This window comes from Asterias rubens, chromosome 14, assembly GCF_902459465.1.
Source record: "Asterias rubens chromosome 14, eAstRub1.3, whole genome shotgun sequence".
Taxonomy (NCBI): domain Eukaryota; kingdom Metazoa; phylum Echinodermata; class Asteroidea; order Forcipulatida; family Asteriidae; genus Asterias; species Asterias rubens.
In genome coordinates this window covers 1664320-1674762 of record NC_047075.1, presented here as the reverse complement: position 1 = coordinate 1674762, position 10443 = coordinate 1664320, and the positions used below count along the sequence as shown (strand labels likewise).

Below are 10443 nucleotides of genomic sequence, written 5' to 3'. Positions count from 1 at the left end.
ATCGGGCTCTGGCTTAAGGATCCAGTTTGGCTCCGTCGTCAAATTTTGAAGCATTGTGTTCGATCACATGAATCTGCGTTGTTGAGATCAACAAAATGGCCGCTTCGTGTACGTTTCGTGGGTGTAGCAGAATTAAACACTCTTTTTAAGTTCCATCAACACCACGCCATGGTCGAATATATGTCATGAAGTATTTTAGAACTCTTTATTTTGTATAGTTCGTAAAGGCCTACCAAAATAACAAGTAGCCTACCAAATATTATGTGTTTGAAGTGCTATGTTTATGTAATAAATGATTCATTATGCTTATTAACAAAACTACTTTGTCAATGACAACTTAATTGTTTATAAATTATTGATATCATTGGTCAATCTTTCTTTAAGGGGAGGAGGGCACTTCTGGTAAAAGCGATAATGATTATGTCCTCCGTCTTCATTGGGCTTATTATTCCCATCATTGATGAGAGGTGTTCACGAATTTTATTTCATGAAGAGGGTCCAAGTTGACCTAATAGTTTAAATTGAGCAAGGTTTCGTTTAAACTTTTGTTTCTACGGGTGTTAAAATAAGCAACTGCGCCCTCTGTTGATCAAATGATTCGGAGTTAAAAAACACACTTGCGCCCTCTATTGTTGAAATGATGTAGCGGTTAAAGTTCACCAATCTTGACATGCTAGTTCGACGTGGAACTTGTAGTTTTGTATCGTGAATTTCCTCTCTGTTTAGTGTTTTTATGGTATAGTCACAAAATACAGATTGATGAGTGTGTTCTCTTTGAGCTGTTGTAAGAATCACATTATTTGGGGGTAAGTATGTTTCGATAATTTACATAGACCATTTCATTTGACTGAATTGAGAAATGCACCCATCAGATGTCGATTATCATGTCATTGTGTAGCAATAGCATTGTGTAAAATCATGGAGCAATATAAAATAGTGTAGGGACTGTAGTCACTGTTTGTGTAGGTGCACCATGGAGGAAGAATTTCATGATCATGGGCCAATTTCATAGAGCTGCTTAAGCAAAAAATTTGCTTATGCACGAAAATAGCTCGCTTATTTTACACATGTTACTGGCCAAAAGTTAATGCCCTCATTGCTTGTGACTGGTATTTAGCTGTTGTTTACATAGCAATTAGCATAACAATTGTGTGGAGTCTTGGCCGGTAATCTGATTTTACTAAGCAACGATTTTTTTGCTTAAGCAAAATTTTGTGCAAAAGGGATATCTCTGCAGCTGCTGCTCATTATCATTGAGCCTAGTACGTCATTCCATGTCTTAGGGAAAATGGTTACGACCTCGCCACCAGATTCTGGCCTTTTTCCTTTTGACACCTGAGCTGAGGATGCATTTAAGGATTTAATCAAATCATGGAGGTAGATTTAATTTTAATCAATTGGGCCAGAGTAAGCAAATTTACAAAAAGTGGTTTTCATAGGGGACCGGTTTTCAAAAATTAAAAAGTGGTGGCGCCATGGGTACGACAACTTTTCCATACTTTTAATTAAATACTCAAGAAATTAAGAAAAGTTTCTGTATGCTGCTGCCACTTTGTTTTAAAAAAAAGGGTACATGTATTATTGTGTTTATAATTTCTGCAATTTCGATTCAATCTTAAAATAAGTTAGATTGCTTTTTCTTTGGAAAAATGAATGAAAATGGGGTGGCAGGAACCAGAAATTGTATCCCTCAAACAGAAAATATGGAACTAGCTATGAAAACAAGTGTAGTAAATTAATCTTTTAACTTTCAGATAGTTGGTTGTGACATGGTTGTGGTGACGTGTCATAAGATTCACTGAGCTGAGCACTGTGTGTGAAAAAAAAAAAATCTCAACTTAACTCAAGTCGTCATCGAGGGGAGCTGTAGCAATCTTGGTTTTTGGATTTATTTCTTGTTGAGATAAAATCTGATCAGGAAAGATGCGACGAGCGGGAAGTAAGTTCTGAAATTGTTAATAACTCTCATTGGCATTTTTATAACAACTTACTTGGTAACATTCAAGCAATTGAGAGTTGTTGATAGTATGAAACATTGTTAGAAGTGCTAAACGTAGTTTTTGAGAAAGTTGTAATTTCCCACTAAAATATTTGAATGTGAGAAAGACTTAAGCCCTGAAGCCATTCTTATGCATCTGAAAGCAGGCGTGTATGCTTCGTTTTAGAAGGGCAGGCAAGGGCACCAACCAATGCATTTTCTCCTTGGTAAAGGGCACTCTATGAGAAAATTACAAGTACATTTCTACTGGAGTATTTCAAGGGCACCAAGGCAATGAAGTATCAAGCTTGGACATATTTTCTGAGAAAGAGGTCATTTCTCACTAAAATATTTGAGAAAGAGGTTATTTCTCACTAAAATATTTGAATCAGAGAAAGCCATCTGAAAGCATACAATTGTGCAGAAGAATGGTGTTTTTATGTCATTATTTTCTTGCAGCGCTGATGACCAATTGAGCTAGATTTTCACAGGTTTGTTATGTTATGCATATTTTGGAATACATCAAGTGAGAAGACTGCCGTCGATTTCACAAAACTCTTCCTAACTTAAGTCTAATCTTAGGACTGAGGACGAGTCCCAACCCTGCACTGTAGCATACAGACCTTAAGACTAATCCCAAGTTAGGACGAGTTACTCGTCCTTCTAACTCGAGATAAGACGAGTCCTAACTCTTTGTGAAATCGACGGCTGGTCTTTGATAACTACCAAATGTGTCGTTGCCTTTAATTTGTATTAGTCTGTGAACATTTATGATTACAATCTTACCAATTTTGTTTCTCTTGATTACAGTGGAGTCGGGTGGTAATCATATGTACCAGTCGGATTACAATGCGGTTGATGATGAAAATGAAAGACTTGTTGTCGGACTTCATGATAAAGTTTCAGCTCTGAAATCGGTTAGTACCTCAGGAACCAGACCTTTGTCATAGATTGCCTCAGCCCTGTTAAAGACTTCACGACTTCCATTGGTTACTGTAGGGTGTAGTACGTTGGGAAAAGGTGTATACCTCACTTGCTACATGTATGCTGTTCTCATTAAGCTCGGAGGATATAAAGTTATTATCGAAAATCACAATACTAGTTCTTGAACGATGACGATATTATGTCGGCTTCGATGACAGGAAGGCACTAAAAACTAACTTTACAGCGGTTCGGAACTTTTTGTGTGCTCTCGGAACATTCCGGCACGGTTCGCGACGATCCCCCACGCAGCAGGTTTGGGGAGTTGTTACATAAGAGTGGACTAACCACTAGGACCTGGTTGTTAATGATTTCATGTCTAAAAGATGCAAGTACTGCTTCAGACCTCTTTATTCAAGTACATTTGTAGCAGCAGGTTTGGGGAGTTGTTACATAAGAGTGGACTAACCACTGGGACCTGGTTGTTTATATTTTCATGTTTAAAAGATGCAAGCACTGCTTCAGACCTCTTTTCAAGTACATTTGTAGCAGCAGGTTTGGACATTTGTAGCAGCAGGTTTGGGGAGTTGTTACATAAGAGTGGACTAACCACTGGGACCTGGTTGTTTATATTTTCATGTTTAAAAGATGCAAGCACTGCTTCAGACCTCTTTATTCAAGTACATTTGTAGCACCAGGTTTGGGGAGTTGGTACATTAGAGTGGACTAACCACTAGGACCTGGTTGTTACGCTCGGGTATTCTCCGATGGGCCGAACCGCTGTGGAGTTTAGTATTTAGTGCCTTCCTCGATGAAGAGTCGCAATGCCTTTCCTAATCAAGACGATCTTGCAACAACAACCAGCTACTGTATTACCAAACCTAGAAAGTCACAGACCCAACCGCGAGATTCCCCAATATTGATCGCGACCCGACCGAGTTTCTTCGAAAAGACTATATCAAAGCCTTTAGCGTTCATGCGATCGGTCTCATACATGTACCTCAAACACTACAGAATGTAACACATATTATGGTTGCTAAACTGTGTGTCACAGCTATTTCAATTTAACAAAACGTGTAACCTTTTTTTTCTTTGCAGTTATCGATTGACATCGGAACAGAAGTGCGAGACCAGAATTCTTTTCTGAAACAGATGGTGGGTGTAGTTTAATCCAGAACCCAGTTACATAAAGCTGTTTGGCAGAAAAAAAATGCTTAGCAAATTTATATGTTGAGTAAAAGGTGGGTTGGGGCCCCATCAAAACATCATAATGGACTCTTGGCTGGTAAACAGTTTCTGCTAGGCACTATTTTTTTCTGCTGACCAAGTTTTTGTACTGCAGCATCCTTCTTATTCTTTAAAGCCAGCATACACTTTCGGAACAGAAAAAAATTTAAAAGTTCACAGATTTACAAATAACTTACAGGGTTTACAGAAGGTAATGGTAAAAGACTTCTCTTGAAATTTTATTCCATGAAATGCTTTACTTTTTGAGAAAACATTAAAACAATTATCAATTCTCGACAACAAGAATTACGGATTATAGTAAACACATGTCATAACACGGTGAAACGTGCGGAAACAAAGGTGGGGTTTTCAAATTATTTTCTCCCGACTCCGATGACCGATTGAGCCTAAATTTTCACAGGTTTGTTATTTTATATATAAGTTGTGATACACGAAGTGTAGGCCTTTGGACAATACTGTTTAACGAAAGTGTCCAATGGCTTTAACCACTTCACGCTCGACAACATATTATACCTCAAGTTGTTTTTGGACAGACTGTTGTCTGAATTTTTGTTATTGCCCTCAACAACTTCAGACTTTCCTTCCAGAATTGAAACTTGATCCCAAAGACTTGAGACTTGACTTGACATTTTCCCCAAAAGATTTACGGACAATTATTTGTTATGTTTTCTCATTCAGGATGATGATTTTGATTCGACTGGTGGTTTCCTGAACTCCACGATGGGCAGACTCACCAAGATGGCGCGGTCAGGACACAACTGCTACCTGTGCTATCTTCTTTTATTCTCCTTCTTTGTGTTCTTTGTCATCTATCTCATTATCAAGTTTAGATGATGACAGTAGAGGGCGACAAACAACCATATAGCAAGTTTAAGTGTGCACCATGTTTTAACTAAAGGTTGACTATTTTGACTTGAACCCAGGCTGGTCGACCAATGGTTGATTACAGTGGTCGACCATTTGGAACCAACCTTCACTGGTCTCAATAGCCTGTTTAATGCTTACAAGTGTTAAGGCGAAAAGGGGAACCAGTGACACTTTAGCGAAAATGCGTAAGGCAACGGAGTGTTGAGTACCGTGGTACTGATGGTTGACTAGGACTCCAAACGAGTCGTTCGAGTAAATGCGTAAATGCCCATGTACATTGCTGGCCTGTAGTTGACTAAAATGTGCACACTCGAACTTTCTCCTAGAATTGCTGTGTTTGTGGCTATGGCTGCTGGCTACAGCAGCCATGTTGATCTAGCCACTGTTGCCATAATCTTGGCTTAATCAAAGCTGTAGCCTTTGTGTCAAACACAATCTTAAATCACTGTGTCCATGGCTATGGCTGCTGGCTACAGCAGCCATGTTGGTCTAGCCACTGTTGCTGTGGTCTTGGCTTAGTCACAGCTGCAGCCTTTGTGTTTTAAAACACAACTTAGAGTCTCTTTGGTCTTGGCTACTGCTCGTGGCTATAGCCGACATGATGATCTAGCCAGCGCTGCGTACTACCCCTAGCCATAGCTACAGCAATTGTGTCAAACACAACCTAAGTTTCTTGGGGCTTAAGTTTTTAAACTTATCCCTAAAATGTGTGGATTTGATATTAAAACTGCCTTGATTCCAGAATTCATGTATTAATGTGTAAGTAACAGATGTAAATATACAAATTTAACTACCAAATACTCTACATTGGGCGTATTTATTTTAATGTTACTAAATATACAGAGGTCAAAGTACTATTGTATGATTATTCCGTGGCCATCTTTTTTTTCCAGATTATTTGTTATCGGTTGGAATCTAAACCTTTGGGTGGCATGGTTGGCTAGTGCATAAAGCGCTCCTCTCTCACCACTGTGGCCCTGGTTCGATTCCTGGATAATAGGGCCATATGTGAGTAGAATGTGCATGGCTCTCATAGGATTTTTCCTTAGGCCGTTCAGTTTTTCCCTCCCTGCGGTAATATCAACCACTTTCGATCTAAGGCTGTGCTCCTTGGTCATTGGTTGATTTAGCATGGCTGCCAAGGGCACTCTCAGATGCCTGTGGCTCCAACATGTATGGGTCTGTCCTTTGCATTTCAGCTTCTCAATAGACTGATCCATTGCATATTGACCAATCTCAACCCATTGCACAACCAAACGTCCGACATGCATGCGCATAATGCTTAGTGCGCGCGCATGTGGTCAAGTGCAGAATGGCATTGGAGAGGCTCACATGTTTTTGGCTCACGTGTTCTTGCTCACAGGTGTGCCGTGGGCGGAGCCTAATGGATTGGTCTATAGTAGCCTCCAAAATTATGATTACTTATATTATTGTAAGAAGGGTAAGACTTATCCTCAGGATTACAAATTTGCTTTTCCTCCTTGAGGCGAAGGCTAAGTGCTATTATTTCTCTATGGCCTTCGCACTTGTTAGTCTCATCTCAAAACTTTGTCAGCTCAGTATATTTTACAATTCCTTAATTCAACAGTCGTTAAAGACAAGGCTAAATAATGTTATGGGCAACAATTTGGTGTTATGAAGAATTCATTTGTTAATTTCATCCCATTTTCTGTATATTTAATGTTAAGTGACACCTGATTTTAGTGATTCGACTAGCCATAGAGTGAGTTCTTTGTAATGCTTTCAGACATGACTACTTCTCTTTTGAAGGCTCCTGATAGTCGTACTATCAAAATAGACGTCCATCTTATAAGTGTGGTCGTTTAATAAGTGATGTGGTGATGTTGGCTAGTGGGATCGGGTATAACTATGTTGATATACACTCCTAATAAAAGATGTACAAACATTTTAAAGAAACAGTTTTCTGTATCCAGTTTGAATTTATTTGTTATCAGGAAAAAGAAAGAAAAAGTTACACATCTTTTGACCCCCCCCCCCCCCCCCCCCTCCCTCAGTTTGATAGAAATAGTCCAGTCTAGGGTATCAATGTCGGGGAAATTTGCGGTAATTTTAACAGTTATCCCAATGATTACACATAAAAAGGCCGCGTTCAAAGAAGTTTTTGGTCCTGGAACACTGGAGGGACTGGTTGAAGAGTGGTTTTGTTTGCGGTACTAATCCACAAGAGGGCGCTGTCTGAAAACTTAGGACAGACTTGGAACCAAGTCTAGTTCTGTCAAATTTCATAGTACATGTAATTCGGCGTAACTTTCGGCTGCTGTTTTTTCCCCAAATAGAATTAGAAATCCTTGAATTCCACTTGTTACAAAAATGTAAGTGTTATGTCTGTTTTTATGCCTTTTGTGAATATCTTTAATTTGTTTTACTAGTTTTTAAAACGAAACAAGGACTAGTAGCTAGTTTAACTTCTCCAGTCACATGTCGTACTCCCAGACTTGTCAAAGCCTTTTACTTGCACAGCATAGCAAAAATACGGTCGGTGTTCTTATGGAACCAGACTGGTCACAGAAGAAGGCGGAATGCAATGGAATAATGTCAATCGTCCGGAAACTGTGTGGATTATTTTGCTGAATTTACAAGAACTGTGACAAAAACAGGTGAGTTTTTGACTTTTTTTGACTTTGCAAACTGCCTCTTGTGTTGTAGTGTAGAGTAGGAATTCAGGGTGGTTGTAAGAGCGAGATAATGTTAGGTTTTGTCAGCCAAACCATGGGCTACTTCACTTGGAGATCGATTTGTGCTACCGTGCCGTGACGACGGCTAGTGATTCAGACCGGCCGAAGAGCACACACATTGCCCGGGCACATTCTCGAGTCGGCGGCCGGGCAACGGGGGCTCGCAGTCGTGCCTCTCGTCGGCGGAAGGATGGCAAAGGAGTTGTTTCGTCGGTGTGTTGCAAATTTTTCGTATCCTGTCACAACTTTTGGGAAAATTTTACGACCTTTTTTTGCACCTGAGGATTCAATCGATTAGGCTATGGAATAAATTGGTATATAATTTACAAATGAGACATAAATTCCTTTTGGTTTGCCAATTTTGAATTTTGGTAAACATGACGTGTTCACAGACGTGACATGATGGCGTTGGCAGACATGGTAGAAGACGGTTCTGCAAACCAAACTGGTGGCACAGCAGGATACGTAAATCTTTCCAAAATGAAGAAAAATGGGAAAATGAAACGCATACCATAAATACAATATACGTACCAACCAAATTACCAAGATAAAAAAATAAAAATGTTAAGACAAAATTTAAGCACATTGACTCCTGTCCGAGATGGTTATTGTGAAATGCGCTAATTGAGAACATGTTAAGTTACAATTTTTTGTTGTTATTATTATAAATATTATTAAACTAACAAAAGTAAAAGATTAGTTTTGGAAAACTTTGTGTGGAATTGTTCCTGCCAGGATTAATGTTTGAACTCAAGTCAAGCAGCGACTTTTTTTTTCTTTTTTTTTTTTGGGGGGGGGTCGGACTAATGTACCCAGATTTCCCAGGCTCTTTCCAACTTAATTACCCTTTAAAAAAATCCTCTGAAAAAGTAAAAGATTAGTTTTGGAATCAGACAAATAAACATAAAAACTTTGTGTGCAATTGTTCCTGCCAGGATTAATGTTTGAACTCGAGTCAAGCAGCGACTTTTTTTTTCTTTTTTTTGGGGGGGGGGGGGGACTAATGTACCCAGATTTCCCAGGCTCTTTCCGACTTAATTACCCTTTAAAAAAATCCTCTGGAAAAGTAAAAGATTAGTTTTGGAATCAGACAAATAAACATAAAAACTTTGTGTGGAATTGTTCCTGCCAGGATTAATGTTTGAACTCAAGTCAAGCAGCGACTTTTTTTTTCTTTTTTTTTTTTTGGGGGGGGGGGGGGACTAATGTACCCAGATTTCCCAGGCTCTTTCCAACTTAATTACCCTTTAAAAAAATCCTCTGGAACATCAAAATAAAAAGGAAAAAAACGGTTGTACTTCCGGTAACTACTAATAATATCTGTATGTACATTACATACATTGTCTGTGTGTAAAAAAAAAATGCTTTTCAAAACATTAAAAATACTACAATTTTTAAAGAAGCATTACAGAATTGGTTTTGCTAGCAAAACAGGTGGTGGCAGTGTAAGCACTTCATGTAATCCACCATACACATAAACTGACAAACCTGTAGACGTTTGAGATTGATCGACCTTCTGGGTCACTAGAAAATAGTGAAAAACTGATTACAAATTTTGCATTGCATCGATGCCAAAACAAAAATGAATAAAACGCTCACAGAGCGATTAACTCCAAACGCGCAATTAGATTATTTATTTCACATTCAATATGAAATTTCAGACAGAAATATTTCAAGGGATGCTTTCTACTATCATCTTCATTAGACCGTGTAAGTTTTATGTAAATCTGCGATCTTCATGATTTTGGTTTCTTACCAATTCTGTAACGTTCCTTTAACTGAGTTATGTAACATTTTATTTGGGTAATTACGGAGGGGCAGCATGTACCCATTAAGTGACATCTCTCCAACTGGTTCTGCATCATCCCCAATCAGTTTCTTAATGGAACCCCCACCATTTTTATTGTTCAGATTGTCCCATAATCCATTAGCACTCTGGACCATTTGGCACGCTCACTTTCTCCTTCAATTTGCAGTCCTTTTTCGACGCTTCAAGTAGGCGTACACGACACGGTCAGACACGTCATATTCTGTTCAAACTGCCACACTGTGTCGTAACTCATTTTGCTCTCTATTTGCACTGTAAATTGGCCAGGCAAATCTAATATCGTCCTAGTTGGTGTTTGTGTGTAATGCACACGTGTGAGTTGCAAAGCGCTGCTTCCTGTTATTACATGAGATTATTGCTTGGAGAAATATTATGTTTACGTCCGTTAAAGGATTTGGGTACTTTTTCAAAATGTCCATAGATTTACGTTAAACTTACAGGGTTTGAAGATAGTGATAGTTGAAAGCTTCCCTTCAAGTATTACTTACCGAGGTGTTGTAGTTTTTGAGAAATTAGTAAAAAAATGTCATGAAAATACGTTTGTAAATGATTAAAATAATTTTCATGACATTGTTTTACTCATTTCCCAAAAACTACAGCACCTCAGCACGTAATATTTTCAGGGAAGCTTTCTACTATCATTATCTTAAAACTGTGTAAGTTTTGTGTAAATCTGTGGACATTGTGGTTTTTGTCCTACAAAAGTTACATACACCCTTTAAGAAGTTGAAGGGTAGGGTACAATACCCGTACGTCAGTGTAGTTCTCCTGACACAGTCTCCTGACGATAACTAGAGCAAGCTAGTTGAAATATTGAGACCAATTTAAGAACTGACTCCGCGGTAGTGTACAGTTAATTATGATCCTGTAAGCTAAAGTAGTAGTCACAGCCTATTTTTATACCA

At 38.7% G+C, this 10443-nt stretch overlaps 2 protein-coding genes across 7 annotated transcripts in view; both read left to right on the top strand.

Moving 5' to 3' along the window:
• Positions 1-654: 654 nt before the first annotated feature.
• On the top strand, positions 655-6925 carry LOC117299309 (BET1 homolog). Of its 2 annotated transcripts, none has more exons than XM_033782822.1 (5): positions 655-806; positions 1759-1939; positions 2789-2895; positions 3998-4054; positions 4826-6925. In XM_033782822.1, the coding sequence occupies exons 2-5, from the start codon at positions 1924-1926 to the stop codon at positions 4979-4981; spliced, it is 336 nt and encodes a 111-aa protein (XP_033638713.1). In that variant the 5' UTR covers positions 655-806; positions 1759-1923; the 3' UTR covers positions 4982-6925. The 2 variants fall into 2 exon arrangements, with proteins under 2 accessions (XP_033638713.1, XP_033638712.1); XM_033782821.1 differs by having other exon boundaries at positions 1755-1939.
• Positions 6926-7554: 629 nt separating this feature from the next.
• LOC117299308 (dynamin-binding protein-like) overlaps positions 7555-10443 on the top strand; it is a 56521-nt gene continuing 53632 nt past the window's right edge. For 4 of the 5 annotated variants that reach the window (XM_033782818.1, XM_033782819.1, XM_033782820.1 and 1 more), the window contains exon 1: positions 7558-7632. The gene's annotated coding sequence lies outside the window, so the exon portion shown is untranslated. Of the gene's footprint in view, positions 7633-10443 lie in introns of all 5 variants that reach the window. The other variant, XM_033782817.1, reaches the window with a different exon arrangement.